At 43.2% G+C, this 27,980-nt stretch overlaps 1 protein-coding gene across 1 annotated transcript in view; it reads right to left on the bottom strand.

The window, feature by feature from the left end:
* Positions 1 to 3,337: 3,337 nt before the first annotated feature.
* The window catches only part of camsap2a (calmodulin regulated spectrin-associated protein family, member 2a), a gene marked incomplete at both ends in the record, with an annotated part of 88,449 nt that continues 63,806 nt past the window's right edge, over positions 3,338 to 27,980 (bottom strand). The window contains 12 exons of the mRNA XM_084164073.1: positions 3,338 to 3,643; positions 4,074 to 4,192; positions 12,417 to 12,532; positions 13,519 to 13,584; positions 13,931 to 14,027; positions 14,632 to 14,849; positions 15,151 to 15,287; positions 20,416 to 22,618; positions 22,777 to 22,846; positions 22,952 to 22,983; positions 24,041 to 24,140; positions 24,665 to 24,755. Coding sequence (XP_084020199.1) covers positions 3,338 to 3,643; positions 4,074 to 4,192; positions 12,417 to 12,532; positions 13,519 to 13,584; positions 13,931 to 14,027; positions 14,632 to 14,849; positions 15,151 to 15,287; positions 20,416 to 22,618; positions 22,777 to 22,846; positions 22,952 to 22,983; positions 24,041 to 24,140; positions 24,665 to 24,755 — 3,555 coding nt within the window. The remainder of the gene's footprint in view (positions 3,644 to 4,073; positions 4,193 to 12,416; positions 12,533 to 13,518; positions 13,585 to 13,930; positions 14,028 to 14,631; positions 14,850 to 15,150; positions 15,288 to 20,415; positions 22,619 to 22,776; positions 22,847 to 22,951; positions 22,984 to 24,040; positions 24,141 to 24,664; positions 24,756 to 27,980) is intronic.

Genomic DNA, 27,980 nt, shown 5'->3' with positions numbered 1-27,980 from the left:
CCATCCCCACCATTAAACATGGAGGTGGAAACATTATGCTTTGGGGGTGTTTTTCTGCTAAGGGGACAGGACAACTTCACCGCATCAAAGGGACAATGGACGGGGCCATGTACCGTCAAATCTTGAGTGAGAACCTCCTTCCCTCAGCCAGGGCATTGAAAATGGGTCGTGGATGGGTATTCCAGCATGACAATGACCCAAAACACACGGCCAAGGCAACAAAGGAGTGGCTCAAGAAGAAGCACATTAAGGTTCTGGAGTGGCCTAGCCAGTCTCCAGACCTTAATCCCATAGACAATCTGTGGAGGGAGCTGAAGGTTCGAGTCAGCCTCGAAACCTTAATGACTTGGAGAAGATCTGCAAAGAGGAGTGGGACAAAATCCCTCCTGAGATGTGTGCAAACCTGGTGGCCAACTACAAGAAAGTCTGACCTCTGTGATTGCCAACAAGGGTTTTGCCACCAAGTACTTAGTCATGTTTTGCAGAGGGGTCAAATACTTATTTCCCTCATTAAAATGCAAATCAATTTGTAAGATTTTTGAAATGCTTTTTTCTGGATTTTGTTGTTGTTATTCTGTCTCTCACTGTTCAAATAAACCTACCATTAAAATTATAGACTGATCATTTCTTTGTCAGTGGGCAAACGTACAAAATCAGCAGGGGATCAAATACTTTTTCCCTCACTGTACAGTCCATGATTATTGAGAATTAGGGTAGATTTATAGGGCTATTGTTCAACCACTATTGTAAACTTTTCTCACCTTCCAATATTTAATGGATTGAACTTGAATATGACAACTTTCAGGTAGAATCAAACCACTGTATTATTTCATTCATCAATATATTTAGTGCATAAAGGCTCTCTAAATATATCAATTTTTTTATGATTCATACATACTTTACTAACCCTAAAATGTGCCTAAATAATCTAGAAGATCAGAGTATTTTTAAATCTCCAGTTGGTGCTGAAATGGAGATGAAGATGCAGAGATGGCATTCTTTCCTTGATCCTAATTTTCTGAAGCCGTTCTCTCGATGTGTTCTAGTCTGTCGACAATTTTTTAAATTAAAGGTACATTGTATTTAAAGGGATGGTTTAAGATAAATGTACTGAAAACCCTATTGAATGAAAACTCCACGAGAAAATCAGTTGGCCAGCAAGTGGGAGAGCTTTAGGCTGTTGAATTACATTTATTCAGCGTGCGCAAGGGAACCATGCCTGCAAAGCCCATAACGCACCTTCATAAGGTAAGTCTGAATACCAACTACTGAGAAGTGCGTAGGATAGGTGTGCGTAAGAAAGGCCTAATTTCCTAAGTTGGAATCGGCCCCAAAGGCATAGACAGTGCACAGACCATTTTTAAAGGCCCTAAGGGTAAAATAAGGGTTGATTTTAGTTATTGGAGTATATCGCCATAGCAAGCAAAATATAATTGTTTCTGACCTTTTATCACAAACCATAATCATATAACTAAAGCAATCCTCAGGAGTATCAATACTGAGGCAGCAGAAGATAATCACTGACCTTGGTTTCTGTCGACTGATTATCTAGTGAAACAATTGATATGACAATTGAGACACACAACACACTTGAGGCCATGCTTCATTTTATTCAATGCTAAAGAGAAACAAACAAACCTACAATGTTCAGCAATATGTTGAATGACAGCACACAGTCTAATAAACAAAATGGAAGCAATGCTTCATCAGGAGGATGGACAGATGAACTTACGGCAACACTGTACAATGTCCACTCATTTATAAATAAATAGCCATTAATCTTGGCCTTAAACAGCCAAATAAGACAACTGTAACAGCAGTCCCATAGCAATATCATTTTCTACAAAATTCCTGGAACTTCGTCATATTAATGTTTACATTTCCAGAGACACATAGAACTTCTCTTTTGGTAATTCTAGAAATATACCCCAATGAAAACCAAACACCAATGTTTGTATGTTTGAACCGTATAGGGTGTGTGTGGAGTACTGTATGTTTGTGTTATCTTCATCCCTTAACCCCAACCTACACAAGTTGTTGCTCGAGGAGGAAAGTGTTGACGCTGGTGGGAGACAGTAAGAAGCCTCTACCCGTATGGAGTGACAAACTTTGCCACATTCTGCCTTCAGTAAGCTATTACAGGAAAAAACCCTGAATCTTTGCCTTACAGATCATCAGTCTGGTTTCCATGTGTGCAGTAGATGTGGGGTCTCTAAAAATTTACTCATACCAAAGTACTTTATCTTACCAAATGAGTGTGGCACCTACCACAAAATGTGATACATAATTGTCTTTAAATACTTAAATGCAAATTAAATAAATATCTGTATTTTTCTATACCTGATAAGTATGCAAAATAATACAAAGCTGTGTCAAGTCTCACTGTCAAGCAGTATCCTATAAAAAACTTTTGACAAGGAATTTGACATTATGTAATTCTGAAAACATTTTAGATCAACTTAACTAAAACAGAATCAACAATAATTACTGTTTATGTTATAATAAATAATAATGGTACCTAACTAGGGTTGTAGTCCATTTTCATAGTCCAAAATCTAAATCACAATCCTTAATAACAATTTATTTTTCTATATCATGGGTTTATATCCATAATTATGATACTTAGCATTTTCAAATGGCCCAAATCATTACAGACAGACGTGGACAACACTAGCTGTATGCTTGTTGGTAGTTTGCTCTTCTTTTTTGGCCCTCAATGTTGTGTATAGCTTACGCAGACTTATTAGGTTGCATTTGAACCGAAAACATGGAAAAAGCGTTCTCACCTCAGCATACAAAAGTCTCTCTAAAGTATAGCTTTACAATCAGCTCATTGCACTGACATACAAAAACAAAACAAGCGTAAGGCCACACATGTTAACTTATAAGCAAAATTCCGTCTATACAGATGAGTAACATTCAGTGCTTCAGTGTGCCAAATAAAACATATGGCATTCATACCTTTTCTTTTTTGTCCCTCTTTTGGCATATACAAAACCACATACACACACTTGCTGTAATAAAATGACTAAAATAAGACAATCTCTTGTACTAAACACATCAGTGATATCTATTTACAACTCTTAATTAAATAGTGTTTTACATTCCAGTTGTGCATATCTTTAACTGAGTCCCCATGTCCAGTTTGGAATTTTAAAGGAAAATTAACAGGAATGAAAAGAGATAACAAAACAACAAAACAGAAGTATGCATTAATCTAACTGGCATTGCAGGTGCTGAATCCTCATGGATATGTAAAGTGAAGTGCACATTGAATGTGGACTGTTCCATTTGAAGGGAAATGGCGGGGGTGGCTGGGAGTGTACGGTAAGTTCCATTAGGACTTGGCAGGTACCACTTTCTTCGGGGTGGCTGGTTTCTTGGTTTGCCACAGGTGGCCGTAGATCGTGATGGCGTCCACGCTCGCCGACATGGTCTTGGCGGGGATCTGGCTGAACTGCTTCCTGTCTGAGTTGTACTTGTAGAGGCCCTCGATCATCTTGCGCATGATGCGATTGGGCCCGATGCCGGTCAGCTTGGTGGCCTCGTCCGTCTCGGGGCAGTACGTGTACAGAGAGCGGAATTGGCAACCCCCGTCCCGGAACAACACCAGGAAGTTGTTGGCCTCGGATTTCTCCATTTCCTGCAAAAAGGGAGCAAATAAATTATCATTGTCCTCATACAGCATAATAGAAGACAACAGACGTGTCTAGCGGTTAAGAGGGTTGGACTAGTAAACGAAAGGTCACTGGTTCGAATCCCCGAGCCCACTAGGTGAAAAATCTGTCGATGTGCCCTTGAGCAAGGCACTAAACCCTAATTGCTCCTGTAAGTCGCTCTTGTTCAGAGCGTCTGCTAAATGACTAAAATGTAAACAATTTAATGATAATAGCTTGGTGACCAGCAGTTGCTGCATAAAAAATAGATCCCCTATGAACATATTCCTAGTAAACATCACCATAATCAAATTAATATAATGTTAAGAAAACATTCATCTGAGATGTTATTTCATTGTATTGAAGTACTACCAACACCGTAGAAATAGAATGACCAGATTGTAGAGAACACATTACCTCTAGAATCTTGCTCTTCTGGCCTTCGTTGACCTTGCCTGCCAGGCAGCAGTGGGCCAGTGCGTTCTGGATGATATGCTTATTCGATTTGGCACTCGGCTCCTTGTACAATTTGGGCCCTGTGCAAACATAGGGAAGATGATCAGTCGTCATAGCAACCATTCTATCTGGGGCCTCTGACTTGTCCCAGCAGTCTGTGAGTAAATCATTTATAGGTATTATCTTAACATTACTCATCATGGAATCTTTAGACTAAGGGCCCACTACGCAATCATCATCTGATAATTTCTGACTGAAATTTCGCTAAGAGTTCATTTCGCTCCTCTGTTTTGATTGTCTCAAGTCAAAAACATAATCATTAATGCTGAGCAATCATGGCATTAGATTCAACATGTTACCCAACCAATGTGCAGAGTGACAAAAACTGAACCTGTTAAGAGTGGTACTTCCAACTTTAAAGGGTCTCTTGGTAAAATGCAACCCCCTTGTGGAAACTAGGCGAATTGCAACAACACAGCCTGAACTGAAACAACTCTCCCCTGCCTTAAAGCTGCAATATGTAACTTTTTGGGCGACCAGACCAAATTCACATAGAAATGTGAGTTATAGATCTGTAATTGTCATTGAAAGCAAGTCTAGGAAGCGGTAGATCTGTGCAATGTGTGCTAGTTCTATGCTTTCTGTTCTCACAGTGGGGAAAAAAATAATTTAGTCAGCCACCAATTGTGCAAGTTCTCCCACTTAAAAATATGAGAGAGGCCTGTAATTTTCATCATAGGTACACGTCAACTATGAAAGACAAATAGAGAAGAAAAAAATCCAGAAAATCACATTGTAGGATTTTTAATGAATTTATTTGCAAATTATGGTGGAAAATAAGTATTTGGTCACCTACAAACAAGCAAGATGTCTGGCTCTCACAGACCTGTAACTTCTTCTTTAAGAGGCTCCTCTGTCCTCCACTCGTTACCTGTATTAATGGCACCTGTTTGAACTTGTTATCAGTATAAAAGACACCTGTTCACAACCTCAAACAGTCACACTCCAAACTCCACTATGGCCAAGACCAAAGAGCTGTCAAAGGACACCAGAAACAAAATTGTAGACCTGCACCAGGCTGGGAAGACTGAATCTGCAATAGGTAAGCAGCTTGGTTTGAAGAAATCAACTGTGGGAGCAATTATTAGGAAATGGAAGACATACAAGACCACTGATAATCTCCCTCGATCTGGGGCTCCACGCAAAAATCCCAGAACCACACGGGGGGACCTAGTGAATGACCTGCAGAGAGCTGGGACCAAAGTAACAAAGCCTACCATCAGTAACACACTACGCCGCCAGGGACTCAAATCCTGCAGTGCCAGACGTGTCCCCCTGCTTAAGCCAGTACATGTCCAGGCCCGTCTGAAGTTTGCTAGAGTGCATTTGGATGATCCAGAAGAGGATTGGGAGAATGTAATATGGTCAGATGAAACCAAAATAGAACTTTTTGGTAAAAACTCAACTCGTCGTGTTTGGAGGACAAAGAATGCTGAGTTGCATCCAAAGAACACCATACCTACTGTGAAGCATGGTTTGGGGCTGTTTTTCTGCAAAGGGACCAGGACGACTGATCCGTGTAAAGGAAAGAATGAATGGGGCCATGTATCGTGAGATTTTGAGTGAAAACCTCCTTCCATCAGCAAGGGCATTGAAGATGAAACGTGGCTGGGTCTTTCAGCATGACAATGATCCCAAACACACCGCCCGGGCAACGAAGGAGTGGCTTCGTAAGAACCATTTCAAGGTCCTGGAGTGGCCTAGCCAGTCTCCAGATCTCAACCCCATTGAAAATCTTTGGAGGGAGTTGAAAGTCCGTGTTGCCCAGCGACAGCCCCAAAACATCACTGCTCTAGAGGAGATCTGCATGGAGGAATGGGCCAAAATACCAGCAACAGTGTGTGAAAACCTTGTGAAGATTTACAGAAAACGTTTGACCTGTGTCATTGCCAACAAAGGGTATATAACAAAGTATTGAGAAACTTTTGTTATTGACCAAATAATTATTTTCCACCATACAGTGAGGGGAAAAAAGTATTTGATCCCCTGCTGATTTTGTACGTTTGCCCACTGACAAAGACATGATCAGTCTATAATTTTAATGGTAGGTTTATTTGAAAAGTGAGAGACAGAATAACAACAAAAAAATCCAGAAAAACACATGTAAAAAATGTTATAAATTGATTTGCATTTTAATGAGGGAAATAAGTATTTGACCCCTCTGCAAAACATGACTTAGTACTTGGTGGCAAAACCCTTGTTGGCAATCACAGAGGTCAGACATTTCTTGTAAGTGGCCACCAGGTTTGCACACATCTCAGGAGGGATTTTGTCCCACTCCTCTTTGCAGATCTTCTCCAAATCATTAAGGTTTCGAGCCTGACATTTGGCAACTCGAACCTTCAGCTCCCTCCACTTGTCTATGGGATTAAGGTCTGGAGACTGGCTAGGCCACTCCAGGACCTTAATGTGCTTCTTCTTGAGCCACTCCTTTGTTGCCTTGGCCGTGTGTTTTGGGTCATTGTCATGCTGGAATACCCATCCACGACCCATTTTCAAAAACCTGGCTGAGGGAAGGAGGTTCTCACCCAAGATTTGACGGTACATGGCCCCGTCCATCGTCCCTTTGATGCGGTGAAGTTGTCCTGTCCCCTTAGCAGAAAAACACCTCCAAACATAATGTTTCCACCTCCATGTTTGACGGTGGGGATGGTGTTCTTGGGGTCATAGGCAGCATTCCTCCTCCTCCAAACAGTGCAAGTTGAGTTGATGCCAAAGAGCTCCATTTTGGTCTCATCTGACCACAACACTTTCACCCAGTTCTCCTCTAAATCATTCAGATGTTCATTGGCAAACTTCAGACAGGCCTGTATATGTGCTTTCTTGAGCAGGGGGACCTTGCGGGTGCTACAGGATTTCAGTCCTTCACGGCGTAGTGTGTTACCAATTGTTTTCTTGGTGACTATGGTCCCAGCTGCCTTGAGATCATTGACAAGATCCTCCCGTGTAGTTCTGGGCTGATTCCTCACCGTTCTCATGATCATTGCAACTCCACTAGGTGAGATCTTGCATGGAGCCCCAGGCCGAGGGAGATTGACAGTTATTTTGTGTTTCTTCCATTTGCGAATAATCACACCAACTGTTATCACCTTCTCACCAAGCTGCTTGGCGATGGTCTTGTAGCCCATTCCAGCCTTGTGTAGGTCTACAATCTTGTCCCTGACATCCTTGGAGAGCTCTTTGGTCTTGGCCATGGTGGAGAGTTTGGAATCTGATTGATTGATTGCTTCTGTGGACAGATGTCTTTTGTACAGATAACAAACTGAGATTAGGAGCACTCCCTTTAAGAGTGTGCTCCTAATCTCAGCTCATTACCTGTATAAAAGACACCTGGGAGCCAGAAAATCTTTCTGATTGAGAGGGGGTCAAATATTTATTTCCCTCATTAAAATGTAAATCAATTAATAAAAACTTTTACATGCGTTTTTCTGGATTTTTTTGTTGTTATTCTGTCTCTCACTGTTCAAATAAACCTACCATTAAAATTATAGACTGATCATTTCTTTGTCAGTGGGCAAACGTACAAAATCAGCAGGGGATAAAATACTTGTTTCCCTCACTGTAATTTGCAAATAAATTCATAAAAAATCCTACAATGTGATTTTCTGGAAAAAATAATCTCATTTTGTCTGTCATAGTTGACGTGTACCTATGATGAAAATTACAGGCCTCTCTCATCTTTTTAAGTGGGAGAACTTGCACAATTGGTGGCTGACTAAATACTTTTTTCCCCACTGTAAGTTGAGTTTTTGCATCTTTTACTTTCAGTTTTGTACACCAGCTTCAAACAGCTGAAAATACAATATTTTTGGTTTTGGTCTACACTATACTTGCTTGTTTTGTCACATAAACTGAAATTAGACTAACTATTAGAATTTTATCAACCAGGAAATGGAAGAGCAATTTCTGCACACCAGTTTCAAACAGCTGACAATACAATATTTTTGCTTATTGAAAATATATTTCACATCGGTTTAGATGATACAATGATTCTCTGCACTATACATTGCTTGTTTTTCCTCACATAAACTGAAATTAGGCGAACATTATAGAATTTTAGCAACCAGGTAATGGTAGGGCAATTTCAGGGGGTCCATACTTGCGAACATCAGAAAAGGTTTCAGTTTAAAATGCGCATCTGCTGATTAAAATCGCCGACGTAGTTGCATGTGATAAAACGCTACATGTTAGCTGTTCCCATTGGATAACCTGGCACATTTAGCCCTATGCTAACCTGACCAGCTGGCCATGATTGAACACTTGTTCATGAAAGCGTCCTTAACAGAAGTCCAATGTCACGTTCTGATAATCAAAGAGGGTCAAATATCATATGTCCAAGAAATGCGAACCTCTCACCATTACAAATAACAGGGGAGGTCTTAGGGGTATGATCTTTGACATTATTCACAATTCATTCAGGATTATCCGTAATCATGGTAGCATCCACATTAATGTAGAAGTGTTTAGAAACATATTCTAATCTTATTTACAATATGTGACTCCAAAATGACACAATACATGATTTACCATACATTTCTATTGGGCACAAAATAATCTGAAACACAACCAAAACTAACTGCAAATGCATCCAACAAGTTTGGAGAGTCAAAAGCTTGATGTAGTCATTGCGTGATAGGAATATGGGACCAAATACTAAACTTTTGACTACTTTATTTATAAGAATCTTTAGGGGTGTCAATAATTTTGATGCCTACCTTTTACCATTTATTGTATTTCAAAAGAGATATTGAATTGTGTTTGGTTGTCAATGCAACCAGGAGCGTCATGCACCAATTATAGGGAACATGAAGTACATGTGGATGGGGGGGGGGTCCGGAGGGGGGCTGATGTTGGAGAATATAGCATTTTTCAAACAACTGAAACAGCTTTTTCCCGCAATCTAGAGCCATAATCATTATGCCAAAACAAAATGACAAATCTGAGGGGGGAACGTGCCCTTGTGCCCCCTATGTACATGATGCCTCTGAACGCAACCAAATATCAACAAAGAATAGGACTAAATGTAGACAAACTGGAATTAAAGCCAGAGTAAGTTTGTGGCACAGATGGAACTATCCAAGCAGAAAATACATCTCCTTCAAATGTTACTATTTGACCAAACACATTTCAATGTCACTAAATATCTTTAAACTTGAAATCAACCACAGCTTGAAACCCTAGGCCTATGTATTGTCTATTTTTAGTTTAATCCTAGGTTTAATTAAACAATAGTTGTTGATGACGTTGTAAATGCTATATAGGCCTAAATAGCATCATTGATGATATATGAGTGATAAAGTATGGTCACATTTAATTTGCTCTGTAAAACCTACACTTTGGAATGACTTTGATAGCAACAGTGAATCTATTTAGTTTATAAGTGGAGATCTCTCAACAATCATTCTTACCATAGCACATTGGTAATAGTCAGTGACAAATTTCATAGCAAAGTAAGGCTTGGTTAAAACCCTGGATGGGAGACCAAAGGGTAGCTGTAGATAGATCAATTCTCCAGTAGGAGGTGATGCCCAGCCTATTGTTTTTTTTTCTGATAGTGGATATAACGTTAAAGATATGACATTGTTTTAAAAGGTACAAATTCAACATATTTAATACAAGATTTTTCTATGTTGAAATTTGGTTAAGTTTAGTAGACACTCTTACCCAGAGCGACTTACAGGGGGAATTAGGGTTAAGTGCCTTGCTCAAGGGCACATCGATAGATTATTCACCTTGTCGGTTCGGGGAATCGAACCAGCAACGTTTTGGTTACTGGCTCAACGCTGTAACCGCTAGGCTACCTCTTTTCCATCCAACCTTTTTATGCGAGTGAAGTCTGATAAACATTTCACGACAGGCCTGATAGAATTTATCGGTAAACTTTCCAAATGTCGACAAAACAAAATATGCTAGACAAGGTGGGATTTTTTTGTGTTGGTAAAATTAATTATGCAAGAAATGGCGGTGGAAACGCTTTTACAATTGAAGTCAGAAGTTTACATACACCTTAGCCAAATGCATTTAAACTCAGTTTTTCACAATTCCTGACATTTAATCCTAGTAAAAAAATCCCTGTCTTAGGTCAGTTAGGATCACCACTATTTTAAGAATGTGAAATGTCAGAATAATTGTAGAGAGAATTCTTTATTTCAGCTTTTATATCTTTCATCACATTCCCAGTGGGTCAGAAGTTTACATACACTCAATTAGTATTTGGTAGCATTGCCTTTAAATTGTTTAACTTGGGTCAAACGTTTCAGGTAGCCTTCCACAAGCTTCCCACAATAAGTTGGGTGAATTTTGGCCCATTCCTCCTGACAGAGCTGGTGTAATTGAGTCAGGTTTATAGGCCTCCTTGCTCGCACACGCCTTTTCAGTTCTGCCCACAACTTTTCTATAGGCTTGAGGTCAGGGCTTTGTGATGGCCACTCCAATACCTTGACTTTGTTGTCCTTAAGCCATTGTGCCACAACTTTGGAAGTATGCTGGGGGTCATTGTCCATTTGGAAGACCCATTTGCGACCAAGCTTTAACTTCCTGACTGATGTTGCTTCAATATATCCACATAATTTTCCTTCCTCATGATGCCATCTATTTTGTGAAATGCACCAGTCCCTCCTGCAGCAAAGCACCCCCACAGCATGATGCTGCCACCCCCATGCTTCACGGTTGGGATGGTGTTCTTCGGCTTGCAAGCAACCCCCTTTTTCCTCCAAACATAATGATGGTCATTATGGCCAAACAGTTCTATTTTTGTTTCATCAGACCAGAGGACATTTCTCCAAAAAGTACGATCTTTGTCCCCAAACCGTAGTCTGGCTATTTTATGGCGGTTTTGGAGCAGTGGCTTCTTCCTTGCTGAGCGGCCTTTCAGGTTATGTCGATATAGGACTCGTTTTACTGTGGATATAGATACTTTTGTACCTGTTTCCTCCAGCATCTTCACAAGGTACTTTGCTGTTGTTCTGGGATTGATTTGCACTTTTCGCACCAAAGTACGTTCATCTCTAGGAGACAGAACACGTCTCCTTCCTGAGTGGTATGACGGCTGCGTAGTCCCATGGTGTTTATACCTGCGTGCTATTGTTTGTACAGATGAACGTGGTACCTTCAGGCGTTTGGAAATTGCTCCCAAGGATGAACCAGACTTGTGGAGGTCTACAATTTTTTTTCTGAAGTCTTGGCTGATTTCTTTTGATTTTCCCATGATGTCGAGCAAAGAGTCACTGAGTTTGAAGGTAGGCCTGGAAATACATCCACAGGAACACCTCCAATTGACTCAAAGGATGTCAATTAGCCTATCAGAAGCTTCTAAAGCCATGACATCATTTTCTGGAATTTTCCAAGCTGTTTAAAGGCACAGTCAACTTAGGGTATGTAAAGTTCTGACCCACTGGAATTGTGATACAGTGAATTATAAGTGAAATAATCTGTCTGTAAACAATTGTTGGAAAAATTACTTGTGTCATGCACAAAGTAGATGTCCTAACCGACTTGCCAAAACGATAGTTTGTTAACAAGAAATTTGTGGAGTGGTTGAAAAACGAGTTTTAATGAATCCAACCTAAGTGTATGTAAACTTCCGACTTCAACTGTATGTGCAAATATTGATATAATAACGAAATAATCTTGGAGTAATGCGATGACATGTTGTGTGTCCTCCCACTACGGCTTGAGAAATTATGATGAATTTCATAGGGTGATGAAGGTGAAAGGTGATGAGCTTGATTCTGGTGACATGATGATCGATGCTTGGCTGCCGTTTGACAAATAAAAATAATCTCGCTCTTTTGTCCATAATAATCTCATCATGTAGGCTATACCTGCACTGTAACTGCGAGCTGTTGGCTAAGGCAATAACAGAGTGGGCACATTTGCTATATAACACAATTGTTTTGGTGACAAAACAATCAGAAGAGTTGAAAATGAGATGGAAACCCATTTAAACCCCCCATTGGGTATCGTGCAATTTATGTATTATGGTGAGTGTGGAATGTACAGTGTCTATTTTGTATACAGCAGTACTGTGTCTCTAAGACAATTACCCCCTCAGGGACATTAAAGTTAATCCTATATCCTATCCCATATAATAGCAGCTTAGATTGATGAATTGGACCCAAATCAGATATCTTAAAAGCATGAAGTACACTCAGTTAGCAAAGCCAATCACAAAGAATTATAATACAGCTAATAAAAATAATACAATAATGTGTCACTGGTGTGTGTAATGAGTTGATCACCCACCTGTGTACTCTGTGTTGGATTTAACAGACGAGGTGGTGGAACCGTTCTCCCAATCGTCCTCCCCATTCCGGCTCCCAGATCGACAAGGGGACAGAAAACCATCTGCAGAATCAGGCCTGACACACACACACACACACACACACACACACACACACACACAGAGAGAGAGAGAGACACAGGCACTTAGGTCACCTCTTTCCATGGGTACTACAGTTTTGTTACCACATATAGAATGATGTGCAAGGACTTCCCGCTTTCCATGGGAAAACTGTACAAGCTATTTGTGTGCACAGTACAAACAGTGTGTACCCAAGTAAATTTGAACATCGCTAACAGGGATTGGCTTTGGATACTACGGTTCTTTGCTTATCAAAACCTTAAGTTCAAGCTCTCTAAAGGGCTTTTCAAACAACTGAACCAAACCAAGCTATACTGAGCTGGCCTGATTACGCATCCACCATAGTTGCTGGAACCATACTGAAAGGGAAAATGTGTAAACGAAATATCTGAGCCAGCACAATTTGGTTTGGGTCGGAACGATAGCGTGAAAAGGGTATATCTTTACTCTCATACAAGCATGGGTAGCAGTGAAGCAATGTGACGCAATCAAGTGTTCTTGAGGGATAGATACTACAAGCACCTATATCTCGAAGCATCTTATCTAGATACACTTAACATAGGGAAGAGGTTACGAAGCAGCAGGAATATAGGCAGTGACAATGTGACATAGGGAAAACAGAACAATTGTTCTGTGTAGTGCATTGGGGAAAATGCATTTACGCAGGGGTTGATGGTGAGATCTCTGTCACATTGAAGGGGGGTGGTGGGACCATGAAGCATCACATGGGTCGTGTTCATTAGACACCAAATGGAACGAAAACGGACTAAAACAGGGAGGGGACTACCTGGACTTGTCCAATAAGAAACACCTTTTTTTGTTTTCTGTTGCAAAAGGTTTTCCTTTGCGTGTCCTAATGAACAGGACCCTGGACTTGGTGTTGCCCCAGTGTCTTAAGACTTCCCATAAGAACTCTCGTTCTTATGCTACAGAAGCTGGGACAGTGAGGTGGATTCAGGGTTAAACTACTACACAGGAACTAACCTTCTCCTTCTCAGTTTAGGAGAGCTCAGAAAGAAGCACAGACTGCCAGAGTGTAAGCTAGCACTTCTGACAGTTCCAAAACATTAGGAGAGAGTGAGATAGTAGGTAGGAAAAAATTGTGTAGAGAATACAGAAAATGTTAGGTTAAAAGCCATTGGCTAGAGAGAGGGTTAAAAATCAGGTCAGAAGTGATACTCAAGTTCAATGAAACAGATTATAAATAAACATTTTGGGATTTTTTTTTAACTTAAGTAAAATGGTCACCCATTGACATCAATGCATGACTAAGTGAAAATGAAACTTAAGTCGAAGTTACGATTCACCCCTTAAAGTAGAATAAATGTTAAGATGAAATTCATGTAGGCGTATGCAGAAGTGTGTTTCATATACTGTTAATAGAAAGGAATCTTACCTTGGTGTTCTCTTCTCAGAGTGCACACTGTCACTGTCTCCCAGGTTGAGCGAGGCCAGAGACAAGCTGGAGACTGAAAAAACACGAGGTCGTGAACCTGGATGTGAAACACAAGTTTTGCACAAGATGGGACAACACCGTTACACCACGACCACAACAACAACACGAGTCCGTCCACAGTATTTTGTGCCCACCTTGTCACAGCTATCTGCAGCATCATTTGATGTGTGCAAACACACACACCTCTGTATTTTGATTTTGAGTTCCTTTTCATAGTCAAAGACTGATGATGGTTGTCATGGAAACCTTCCAAAGTCCCACATAGCATAATGAGATGTCCTTGCCAAGCTATCAGAGATCGATTCAAGCTACACATTGCATTACAAGATCAAATTGGTTGAATTGGTTTGGCAAAGCAGTTAAGAAATCAGGCAGGGTTAGCTACTGAATTGAAAATAAGTTGCTTTCATAATGAAGCAATTTCTTAATAGTACTAGTTGGCATGCAGATCTCAACCAGAACTAGTACACTCTGTAGTCTACCATAAGAACCCACGCTGAGCTGCAGAGAAACAGTGTTTTATCGCAAGTGGCACAAAGCTAGCTGTGGCGCCAGACGGCGGCACATGGGCGGCACATGGGCAGACACACCACACCAACACGACACCAACAGTGATCCCTGAGAGAGGTTTCCATGGTTACCTGCCGCCCTGGCCAGGGTTCTGGGGGAGTCCATGCTGTCCCGGTGGATGGACTTGGGCCGGGCTCTCCTCTGTTTGGCGCAGGCCAGTCGCGGTTTGATCACTGTGTCCATGTCCTCCATGAGCTTGAGCTGCTTCCTCCTCATGTACTCCTGCTTGATGAACTCCCGGCGGGCCTTCTCCTCCTCCTTCCTCACGCGCTCCTCCTCTGCTTTTACTCTGAGAGGAAGTGGAGAGGGCAAAGGAGACATAGTAGATGATGACCAAGAATCAAGAACATCTCAAACTATGACCGGGAGCAATCAGATGGTATGCAATTGATCAAAGTATGTGAATACTGATTGATGCACATTACCAGACAATCAGTAGTAATGTACTTTTGCTAATTGCATTAGCATTTGATATACTTTGACAAATACAATTTGATTGACTAACGTAAAACAACACGATACTATGTGAGGGGCTTTTAAAATAGCTCAAGTGGGAGTGTCTGTACGTGGGTGTGAGTATGAATACATACCGTGCCTCCTCCTTCTTCTGCTCTAGCTCTGCCTCCTGCTGCAGCTTCTTCTGCTGCGTCTCCTTCTCCCTCCTCAGCCTCTTCTCCACGAGAGCAGCCCTTTTCTGAGCCATGTTGTCCTCCCCCTTACCGTCATCCTGGGGACAGGTACACACAAACAGTCAGTGGTATTCTTTCATAACCAATGATGTACAGTTACAGGATCCCTCAGGACTTCCCTGGTTAATGTGAGATGTTGTTTCTTCTGGTACATTTAAAGGGGCATCTGCACATACCAAGATTATACCTACTACTCTGGACTTGAAAGCACTTTTAGTGGAGACTTTTCTTTGAACATGCTAGCACTTTCAATGGAGACTATTAATTGAACATGGTTTTTAGTCTAAGAGTAGGCTGCCCTAGGTTTAATCTGAGTCTGACCAAAAGCCACTTGCTCTGTGTATTTCCTAAGTAACTTTACAACTAAACTGGGAGCGGTGCTCTCTCTAATAGCAACACCCCTCTACTGACGACTATTTCTTACTATGGCACACAAGATCCAATACCATGTGCAAAATCTGATAATTTGATCTGAATGCTGAAAATTGCATGTGAACCTCATCAGAACTATCCTACAACTAGCTCAACATCTCTACGAACCCACTTCTCAGCAGCTGCATTTGAATTATTTACAAGCTCCAGTTTCCTGACCTAGATAAAGGCACAGACGACTGTAGCTAGCTAGATACCCTCCCCACAACAGGAAAGACCATGTTGTCCTCGGCTTGACCTATTTAAAAAATCATGAATCATCTCATATTAAAAACAGAGTATTTCCTTCCAAAAAACAAAGATGGCCGCCAACAGAACCAAAGCAAATTTGCTTTTGTTTACAGTGAGGGAAAAAAGTATTTGATCCCCTGCTGATTTTGTACGTTTGCCCACTGACAAAGACATGATCAGTCTATAATTTTAATGGTAGGTTTATTTGAACAGTGAGAGACAGAATAACAACAAATCCACACTTTGGCCAGGGCCGTGTGTTTTGGGTCATTGTCATGCTGGAATACCCATCCACGACCCATTTTCAATGCCCTGGCTGAGGGAAGGCGGTTCTCACCCAAGATTTGACGGTACATGGCCCCGTCCATCGTCCCTTTGATGCGGTGAAGTTGTCCTGTCCCCTTAGCAGAAAAACACCCCCAAAGCATAATGTTTCCACCTCTATGTTTGATGGTGGGGATGGTGTTCTTGGGATCATATGCAGCATTCCTCCTCCTCCAAATACGGCGAAATGAGTTGATGCCAAAGAGCTCCATTTTGGTCTCATCTGACCACAACACTTTCACCCAGTTCTCCTCTGAATCATTCAGATGTTCGTTGGCAAACTTCAGACGGCCCTGTATATGTGCTTTCTTGAGCAGGGGGACCTTGCGGGCGCTGCAGGATTTCAGTCCTTCACGGCGTAGTGTGTTACCAATTGTTTTCTTGGTGACTATGGTCCCAGCTGCCTTGAGATCATTGACAAAATCCTCCCGTGTAGTTCTGGGCTGATTCCTCACCGTTCTCATAATCATTGCAACTCCATGAGGTGAGATCTTGCATGGAGCCCCAGGCAGAGGGAGATTGACAGGTCTTTTGTGTTTCTTTCATTTGCGAATAATTGCACCAACTGTTGTCACCTTCTCACCAAGCTGCTTGGCGATGGTCTTGTAGCCCATTCCAGCCTTGTGTAGGTCTACAATCTTGTCCTTGACATCCTTGGAGAGCTCTTTGGTCTTGGCCATGGTGGAGAGTTTGGAATCTGATTGATTGATTGCTTCTGTGGACAGGTGTCTTTTATACAGGTAACAAGCTGAGTTTAGGAGCACTCCCTTTAAGAGTGTGCTCCTAATCTCAGCTCGTTACCTGTATAAAAGACACCTGGGAGCCAGAAATCTTTCTGATTGAGAGGGGGTCAAATACTTATTTCCCTCATTAAAATGCAAATCTATTTATAAAATTTTCTACATGCATTTTTCTGGATTTTTGTTGTTGTTATTCTGTCTCTCACTGTTAAAATAAACCTACCATTACAATTATAGACTGTTCATTTCTTTGTCAGTGGGCAAACGTACAAAATCAGCAGGGGATCAAATACTTTTTTCCCTCACTGTAAGACAATAGTCATTCTTGGCAGTCAAATGTCCAGAATCTGCCATTTACACACTAATGAAATGGCTAAAATAACACACTAATGTAATAGCTATTATTTTGGAGATTATTCCCAAACATAAAAAGGTCCCGAACAAAAAAGTGGTCTCTTGGCACAACTTACCCCAGGTACGGGGTAAATTGAGTGCGGGAAAGGGTAAGTAAAGCTGCCTTTTCTGTACTGAATGAAATATTACCAATACATTTTTAAAACCATGTCTATTTTTATTTCCCAAACACAATTCAACATAATCACAATAGCTTTTTTGTCTTTTAATAATTTTAAGCAACTTTTAACACAGGCTTAACACCTAACAAAAATGTTGTACTTTTTTTTTTTTTACACTTTTAACACATGCCAGGCCCTATTGTTACCTCATATCCCAGCGATAATGTCTTTCAATTTGTTCAACTTGCCATTGGCTCAACTTACCCCAAGGCAAACATTTTGACTATATTAGCCGACACAGCTACAAGGATGACTTTCATGATAGGTTTAGGACCTCATTTGTAGCTTATAGAAAGCCCAACTGATGTATAGAACAATCTTAAAATTATCTACTTTGATTAGATACAAGCATCATAAAAAAATCAGTTTTTTGTCTTACCAATTTTTCCATGTGTTTTTTTTTCTTCACAGACTCCATGAAATGATGACCTCTTCCAAAATATTTGGTCAAATGATTCATTTTGTGTATGGTTTCATAGAAACAAGGGTGGCTCAACTTACCACTTTGGCTCAATTTACACCACTCTCCCTTACACACCACGTATTTATATAAAGTATTTCACTGCACCTGCTAGAACACCTGCAAATCTGTGTACGTTACCAATAAACTTTAATTTGATTTGAAATTGGATGATATTTGGATGAAACCAGATCAAAGTAGGATGACCAAAGTATGAAAAATGACTGTTGCTTCTACATTGATAAAGTTTGATCATAAAGTTACTGGTCCCATCCCCCATGTCAAACACTTCAATTCAGGAGGCATGATTATGAAGGGCTTTTTGTGACATCACAATAAGCCTCTCATTTTAAAACACAAATGGTAATGTCTTAACCTCTTACCTCATTTAAATAAGTACCACCTTGTAACCAACATCACAGAAGGTGTGTTTGCAGAGGGGCGTTGTTTACATAGCTAGTTAGCTAGTCTACTGGTGCCAAAATGTTACTGCAGCGTGTCAGCAAATATAATAAGAGGTTTCCCCTATTCATCTAAGGCAAAAATATGCTTTAATCTGTGTTTGGTGTTAGCTAGTAACTGGCTAGCTAGGTCTTCTGCCAGGGGCCCTAAGATAGATTTGGTTGGGGGGCCCCCCACCTCACAGTAAAACATTTTAGTGGCACCCCTCTTGAAGGTGGATAATTTGTTTTGATTTAAAGTTAATTTCCTGCAATTCTACACATTTTGCAATTACTTATACCATGTTAATATGATATCTGAGTGAGAATGACTAACAAAATCAATGGGGGCCCCTTGGAGGTCAGGGCCCCTGGGCACGTGCCCTGCGTGCCCGGTCGGTATTCAGCCATGATTAATACAAGTTTAGAAAGCTGGCTAGACTAACTACCAATCAAACAATTGTTAGCTGACATGGCTAATTCAGTGACTGTCAGTGACTGACAGAATCGGATATTACAAGCCACATTTCAAACCATCTTCGTAGGTGGTTTGAAGTCAGATACAAATCTGATTCCTGGCCATGCGACTTGTGTATGAATGGTCAAATCTGTTGCTTGCTAGCTACTCTGTTGACAGTTTGACAAGAACATGACGTGGTAGCTAACTAGCTTATAAACAAATTAGTGAATGTGCTAGAAAGCTAAACACAAACCTAGCTAGCTAGTTAGAGTGCTCTGGCTAGCCAAAAATGAATAGTTTTGAAAGTTGGATCATCTTATCCTGAGAAGCTTTAAAAGTGTTCTTACACTATGATTTTGAACATTCAAAGCAACAGGGAAACATCCATGGCAGGCAATGTTGTCACCTTAGCTTGTGGTGGTGCTCGTGTTAGGAAGCACGAGCACCACCACCAATCAGCCCACACCACTGTGCACACACCCGTCATCACTATGACAACTAGCGCAGCCATTTCAGCAAATGTCTGAACACACACAAATCCGATTTGGTCACTTGCTGTTTGGACAGTCAGTATTCCAAAACGGATTTGAAAAACAAAAGTGATTTGAGCATTAAGGCCTGCAGTGTGAACGAGGCTTTAGTGGCCTCTTATGTCGCTTGTGCCTGGAACCGGCCCTATCAGCCAGCATGGAACAAAAGCGGGGGAAGGGTTGCCCAAAACTCAGATGCAGTTGTCATGTCATTACATCAAGAGACATGCCAAACGGGAGATTCATACTTCTTGACATCATTGATAGTCATGATACAGTATATGAACATTGTTTGGCAGTCAATATATATATATTTATTGAAATGTACCCAGACCTTACCCTGTAAAGTTTCAACTGAAATTGTTCAAGATGAACTAGCTAGCTAGCTAGCTTGATAAACAGTACTGACAATTCCATTTGGGCTAGCTAGCTAAATTATACGGCCAACATTTTGTCTATATTGATACTGTTACAATAACCAAACAGTTGGATAAACAAATCATTTGTGAAATCATGAATTTATGTATGACAGAAACTGTTGTTTGAGTTGCTTTGTGTATTAGCAAATTTGCTTGAGATAATCTCAGTGCAAAAATGCTCACTGCATGTTGCTTGAATAGGTGTTTTCAAAGAACCATCATTCAAGGTGAGCTCCCTGCCCACTCAGCCTACCAACTCCCCGCTCACTCACTCTGTCTTTTCAGACTTCCTGATAGTTTGACATGAGAGAAAAATTACTTTTTCTAAAATGTTGAGCATTTATATCGGGAAGAAATATTATGGGTGATGTTTTAGTCACTCAAAAGGCTATTTTACATAGAAATCAGAATGACTGTTTAAGAGGCTGTAAAGAACTTTTGCCTTGGAGTACTCTTGAGCCAAAAGGGTTCCCCTAAATGGACATAAATATTGTGTAGAGATTAACTCACAACTATTAGCAACTAAACTTCTATCGTGTATCTTTAACTTCCTACCTTAAAGAAAAAGCCACAGGAATTTTTTTTGTCATCGCCATAGGTCCCCTCCATGTCTCCACTCTCCTCCATGCCTTCTCCCTCAAGTGGCTTGAGCACGTACAGAGGCACCTCAATCAGGTTGCTTCTGGCACCGCCAAAGAGGTCTGAGATAAGGGGGGTCTCGGTGGGGGTGACCGTAAAGGTCTCTTTCACTGGCTGGGCCAGCACTTCAGATACAGTCGACACTATTATGGGTTTGATCTCATCCATTTTCACCTGCTTCTTCTCCTCTACTTCCATCTCCTCATGTTCCTCCGCTTCATCCTTCTTGGCAATCTCTCGGGTCCCTTCTTGTCTTTTCTGGTTGTCTTTGGCTGGGGAGGCACTACCAGCCTCTCCCTCTGGGGATAGCAGGGGTTCAGTGTCCATGTCCCTATCCTTGTCCTCGGTCTCTGTGGTTTGACCGGTGGGTTTCTCCCCCATGTAGGCAAAGGCCATGGGCTGGAATGGGGAGAACCGGCGCAGGCGGGGGAGGCTGTCCACGGACTGGGGCGCTGTCAGGCAGCGGTTATAGGGGGCCAGCTTGAGCTCGCTGGGGCGTGGCGTGCGGGGGTTCCGTGAGTGAAAGGAGGCCGACTTCCTCTTGATGCTGGTGGGCGAGCGGTGGGCGGAGTGGGGTGAGTCGGCCGGGGAGGGTGAGTCGGAGGAGCGGGCGGAGGTGCGGGTGTATTTCTGGGGCGAGGTCTGGGGAGGGGGGATGACCCAGGCCTTTTGTTGCTTTTGTTCTCTCATGGCCATGATGACCTCCTGTTGTTGGGCCAGGCGCTGCATCTCCATCTGCAGGAAGCCCAGTGAGTGGTTCAGCTTCTCAATGGAGCGTGTGTATTCAGCTAGATCCACCTCACCGGGTCCTTGACCTCCGACGGGACCTTGACCTCCCTCTTCTCCTCCTCCTCCTCCTCCTCCTCCTCCTCCTCCTCCTCCGGAGGAGGATTTCAGCCAGCGGGCTCCGGAGGGTCCATGCCCCTGCTCAGCCCCGTCGGGTGTGTCCGCTTTGCTCCTCCCTATTTTCCTCTCATCCTCCGTTGTCGTCTTCCCCCCTTCCTCCTGTCCTCCTACCCCCGAGGCGCCATCACCCTTCCTCTTGACCACGTCCAGGAAGGCGGAGCGGCCCATCCTCTGGCGGTGGCGAGTGAATGCGGCCTCCACCTTCTTCTTCTGCGCCTCAATGGCTTTTCGCTTCTCCTCTAGGCGCATGCGCAGCTCCACCATCTCCGTCGCCATGGCCTGGGCCGGGTCACTAGGGGGAGGGCCCTGGGCTGGCCCAGTTGGAGGGTCTTGGGTGAGGGGCGCGCTCTGTTGATGGACGGGGCTGTGTTCCAGAGTGGGTGCCCAGGAGACAGACAGCGGGAGGCCCAGTTCTGAGCCCTCGGGGGTGGTCTTGAGGGAGCTGCCGCCCCCGCTGCTGCTGCTTCTTCCCCCTGATTCGGGGACACTGAGCTTCCGGAACTTCTGCTCGGCGAAGCTGGTCATCTTGGTGCCGGAGCTGGTGGAGGGAGATTTGGTGTAGCCGGAGCTGCTCGGGCAGGGGCTGGGCGTGTCCATGTCCAGTTCCATGCTCAGAGCTTCCCTCAGCGATGAGTCCTCGTCCAGGGTCTCGGCGATGTCCTCGGTCCTCACGTGGATGCCCGTGTCCACCTCCGTGGTGTCCATGATGCTCAATGAATCCAGGTCGCTGTTCTCCGGTCGAGCATTAGGGTCCAGGCCGACTACGCCACCTCCTCTGCCCTGGTTTGGACTGTGCAGGAAGAACCCGTTTTTGATGTCCTCTGCCAGGGAGCACTGTGGGAGCTGCCTACCGGTGTTGTGGATGATCTGAAGGGCTTCCTCCATGCTGGGGGTGGCGGTGCTATTTCCGTGCCTGTCCAGGGTTGCGCCGCCGTTGGGGAACCTCAGTGGGCCTCCAGGGGGTTGAGGCCTGCCAGGCTGTCTGGGCAGATCGGGCCCTGCCAGGCTGTCCGGGAGGCCCTCCTCCCCGATGCCCACACCCTGCCCGTTGATGGGCTGGAAGGACAGGTTCCTCTTCATGCCCCGGGGCATCTGTTGAACCTTGAAGACATCTGTGCTGGTAGAGCGAGTCATGCCACGGCCGGGGGGAGTGGACGTCTGGGCGTTGTCTTTGTCAAAAGGGATGTCGAAGGATACCCCGTAAGGCCCAGACCTGGCAAAAACAAACAGTCAGTCAATCAGTCAAATGCTATTGGTATTGCACTTTTTTTTACCAATACGTTATGACAATCATGTACCAAACAATAATTGCCTATTTAAAAGTATTTTGTCTGTTAAAAATCATTAATTGACTTGCTACATGACACTAACCTTTTCTCCTTGGGCCAAGTTCCTACACAGCCATCCACAAAGGACATTGAGGTTGATCTCTTTATTTCACCTGGATGAGAATAAGCATCTCATATCAGATCCATCAATTTGTATGATATTTTAATCTATTTAATGATCAATTGGTAGAAGCCAAAACATCTAGTGATCTAGTTACCTGAGTTCCTAGGTTGGGGTCGGAGAGGCAGGCTAGAGGGAGGAAAAATATATAAAATATAATTGACAATCATGAACACATACAAAGGTGAAAACATACTGGTTTCGAAATGACCAAGACATTATCACCTCTGTTGAGAGATCGGAATGGGGTCTTTTTTAAGCTTGGCACCATAGCTTGAGCGCTGTATGTACAGTATGCGCCCACCCCAGACTACTTAATACATTCCAGATGGGTTTGCTAAACCTCTGATCAGTATCCCCTGCAGATGGCTTTGACAGCCAAGATAACCACATCAAAATAATCCTGATGGTCAGAAGAGATTGGGCGTTCTGTACTGTACTATAGAGTCCTTCACAGGTCCAAAAAGTTGGATCTGTTCCGAAATGGACCTGGGGCTTTCCCACCCAGACCCGATATGCATAAATACATTTGTTAAATATAGAGACCCGTTCCAACTAGACTTGTTCCGTAAAGACCTTGTCGGATCCAGACCCGGTCCAATCTGAGTGAGGGAAGCAGCAGAAAAGTCAATTTTTAAGCTACTTTATTAACTGGAGCTGATAAAGCGCGAGGGAGAGGAGGTAGAGAGATGTGACGCTCTAGCAGGGGCCATTCTTACAATAACAGGGGAGATTAGCATTTTTGGGGGGGTATGATATTTGTGCATCTGTAACTTTCTCACTCATCATTATTCACGATTCATTCAGGATTACCCGTAATTATGATAGCATCCACATTCCTGTAGAAGTGTTTAGAAACACAATTATATTCTTATTTAAAATAAAAGTGACTCCAAAATGACAAAATACATTATTTTCCATTCATTTTTATTGGGCACAAAATATTCTGAAACACAATCAAAACCAACAGCAAATGCATCCAACAAATTTGTAGAGTCACAATATAATGTAGTCATTGCGTGCTATGAAATTGGACCAAATACTTAATAAGTGAATTTGTCCCAATACTTTTGCTACCCTAAAATATATATGTGTGTATACATTTTCGTATGGGTGCCCCCAATGGGAATCGAACATGACGTACCAACTGAGCCAAACGGGACCATAAATTAATAACAAATATTACCTGGGTTGTTCTTGGCTGGGCGGTCTCTCCATGAAGCTCTTCTTGGTGACATTGGAGATGGGAACAGAGGGCATGTTCCTTAACGACGTAAGGGCTGGCTCTGAAAACCAAACACAAACACTTTACTCTCATTAAAGGCCCAATACAGCTGTTTTTATATCATTATCAAATAATTTCTGGATAACAGTTAAGTACCTTACTGTAGTAGATTTCCATTAAAATGGGCAAAAATAGTTTTTTTAGCAACAACAAAAAAAGAATTTTGCTAGGACTGTCTGGGAGTGGTCTGAGCGGGGAGGGGAAAACTGAAAACTAGCTGTTATTGGCAGAGAGGTTTGGAAATGTCTTTGTTATTGGTCTATTAACTAATTTAGATTAGAAGGTCCTGTGTAGATTGTATTTTCAACCAGCAACTACCAGGAAATAACACTGATAAAATTGTTTCACAGTTTTACAGTGTTAGTTTCATCAGCTGTTGTACAATATGATATAAAATACAGGAAAAGACTGTACTGGGCCTTTTAAACCAATAAATAGAACAGGAATTATTTAACCGAGCTGTCTGAAGGTTTGCAAAAATACAAAACAGTTCTGAAGTACAAAAAATTGCTTCGCCTGACTTACCTTCAGTGTCCAGAACTCTTGGTTGTACAAAGGAGGGCTTCACCACTTCAAACCACCAGAACAGCTCGGCCATGAACACAAGGTAGTTATTCTGGAAAATACAAAAACAGACAGGATATGGTGGTAAGGCTGAGGTTAATAGAAACAGTACTGCAACATCAACATTTCACACCAGGCAAAAGACTACTGCAACATAAACTCTTGGAGAAAAGCATGACAGTTCAAAACTGTCAAATGCAGTATACCTGAGCTTCCACAAGATGTCTCTGTTAACTTCAAAAAGACAAACCCTTGCAGAAAGGTAGTTATTTTTTTTATCTGTCAGTGCACATCACAAATACTTTGAGATCAGTCAGTTAGTACATTTACATTTTCTTAACAAAAACCTTCATAGACCAAAAATAATCCAACTGGTTAGAGTAAAGAGTGAGCTAATTTAGTCACTTCGCTTACCTTGTTTATACAGTGTTTCCCCCATCACTTTAATCACCATCAAAACAGAGGTGCTGTTTCACATTTCTCAAGGGGTCACATTATTTTACAGTACACAGCCAGATCCCTTTAGTTAATACGTCATTTACATAATGGTATGTGGTACTGTTGGTACTAGAATGTGCCTGTGCATGAAAAAATAACCATTAGCCTAGTTTCTGCTCCTCTCGAGATGGGCTAGGGAACCAATTAATACGTTTGACCCACAAGGACCTGTTTGGCCAGATCACCTGTACACAAAGAGCGGAAAGCTTTTTTTCCTTTCCCTTGCTATCCTTATATCGGATTGTTACACCATTAGAACTCATGCCCTGGTCAGAAACCAGGTCAGAAAGAACAGTGGCAGAGAAAAATCCACAGAGACCTAAATATATTCAAAGAGCTGCTGTCAAAAATATTTACTCATGACACTTTCGAATTATGATAAAACACAATTTTCTTCATCATACATGTTGAAATTGAAAATCAACGAATCCCAGAAATGGCATATGATATAGGCCTAGTACACACTTAGATTGTCACGGTTTCGGCCGAGGCTGCTCCTCCTCCTTGTTCGGGCAGGCTTCGGCGGTCGTCGTCTCCGGAGTACTAGCTGCCACCGTTCTTTGTTTTCGATGTTTGATTGGTTTGGTCTGTTTAGTACACCTGTTCATGTTTAGTGTTGATTATGTGTCCTATAAGTTCTCGTTGTTTCTGTCATGTGTTGTGTGTAATTGTTTTTCCTGTCTGTTGGTGTTCTACTGTTGTTTGGACAGACGCTAGTTATTACCGTCGCACTTTTGTTCGTGCGTAGTCGGTTTTTGTATTTTACGCACTGTTGCGTATTGTTCGCCTCCGGGTTAGTTTGACCCGTTCATTTTGTGCCTTTCCAGTAAAGTCAAGTTTGACTGAGCTCATGTGTCCTGCACTTGATTCCACACCACATTCACATCAGAACCCTTGACAGAATTACACACCATCTATGGAATCAGCAGGAGCGACAGCAGCGCCTGAGTCGTTGGAGGAGCGCGTCCGCAGCCAGGATGATCAGATCCAGCGAATGGGGACCGCTCTGCAGGACGTCATCAACACCTTGCACCGATGGGAGTCCAGAGGGTTACCCACACCTCCACCTACCTCACCACCACCATCGGTCAGTCCGGCCGCCCAAGTTCCGGAACCCAGTGGGATTCGGCTCTCGCTCCCGAGGGCGTATGACGGCACAGCTGCCGGGTGTCAGGGGTTCCTCCTGCAGGTGGAGCTCTACCTGGCCACTGTACACCTGGTGCCCTCGGGACACGAGACCGTTTCCGCCCTCATCTCCTGTCTCACCGGCAAGGCGTTGGAATGGGCCAACGCCGAATGAAGGAGGATAGACGCCACCACCATCTCCTATGCGGAGTTCTCCCGTCGCTTCAGGGCCGTGTTCGACCATCCACCTGAGGGGAAAGCGGCGGGGGAGCGTCTATTCTACCTCCGACAGGGGAGGAGGAGCGCCCAGGAGTTCGCACTGGAGTTCCGGACTCTAGCGGTAGATGCAGGGTGGAATGAACGGGCCCTCATCGATCACTTTCGATGTAGCCTACGGGAGGACGTCCAACGTGAGTTGGCTTGCAGGGACACCACCCTTACGTTCGACCAGTTGGTCGACATGTCCATCCGTCTGGACACCCTGCTGGCCACCCGTGGACGTTCCGAGTGGGGTCCGTCCATTCCATCCTCCAGCACCTCCGAGCCGAGCCCTATGGAGCTCGGAAGTGCTGGCGCTAGAGAAAGGAGGAGAAGGAGCCCGAGGGAGGCTGTCCCCTGTACCACTTGTGGCCGTGGAGGGCACACTGCGGCCAGGTGCTGGGGAGGGTCTCCAGGGGGAGGGGACAACAGGCCACGCACTGGGGAGCCATCCCAGGTGAGTAGACGCCCCACTTACCCAGAGCTTTCTGTTGTACATTTTTGTATACCTGTAAGTTTTCCACAGGTTGCACCTCATTCCCAGCATAAGGCGCTAGTAGATTCAGGCGCAGCTGGGAATTTTGTTGATCGGAAATCTTGTTTAGATTTAGGGATTCCCCTCCTTCCGGTTGACGCTTCATTTCCCGTTCATGCATTAGATAGCCGCCCGTTGGGTTTGGGGTTGATTAGGGAGGTCACAGCACCACTTAAGATGTGTACGCAGGGGGGTCATGAGGAGAATATTCAGCTATATCTGATCGACTCTCCTGCGCACCCGGTGGTGCTGGGAATTCCCTGGTTAAGTACCCATAACCCTTCCATTTCGTGGCAACAGAGGGCTCTCAAGGAGTGGTCTGCTCAGTGTGAGGGGCGATGTCTGGGTGTTTCCGTGGGGGCGACCTCGGTGGAAAGTCCAAACCAAGTGCCCGCAATGCACATTCCCCCTGAATATGGGGATTTGGCACTTGTGTTCAGTAAATCGAGAGCGACGCAGTTGCCTCCTCACAGACAGGGGGATTGTGCGATAGACCTCCAGGCAGGAGCGGCGCTCCCGCGGAGCCACGTGTATCCGTTGTCTCAAGAGGAGAAAAGGGCTATGGAGACTTACATAGCCGAATCTTTGAGACAAGGATACATACGGCCCTCCACTTCCCCTGCGTCCTCGAGCTTCTTTTTTGTGAAGAAAAAGGATGGAGGGTTGCGCCCGTGCATTGATTACCGTGGTCTCAATCAGATTACTGTGAAATACAGTTATCCACGCGTTTCTTCACAAAACTGGATCTCAGGAGCGCATATAACTTGGTGCGCATTAGGGAGGGCGATGAATGGAAAACAGCCTTTAGTACCACCTCGGGTCATTACGAGTATCTCGTCATGCCATACGGGTTGATGAACG

Source organism: Coregonus lavaretus, assembly GCF_964263955.1.
Source record: "Coregonus lavaretus genome assembly, chromosome: 6".
NCBI classification, from domain to species: Eukaryota; Metazoa; Chordata; class Actinopteri; order Salmoniformes; family Salmonidae; genus Coregonus; species Coregonus lavaretus.
The sequence above is the reverse complement of the archived record's forward strand: the minus strand, read 5'-3'. Positions and strand labels throughout refer to the sequence as shown.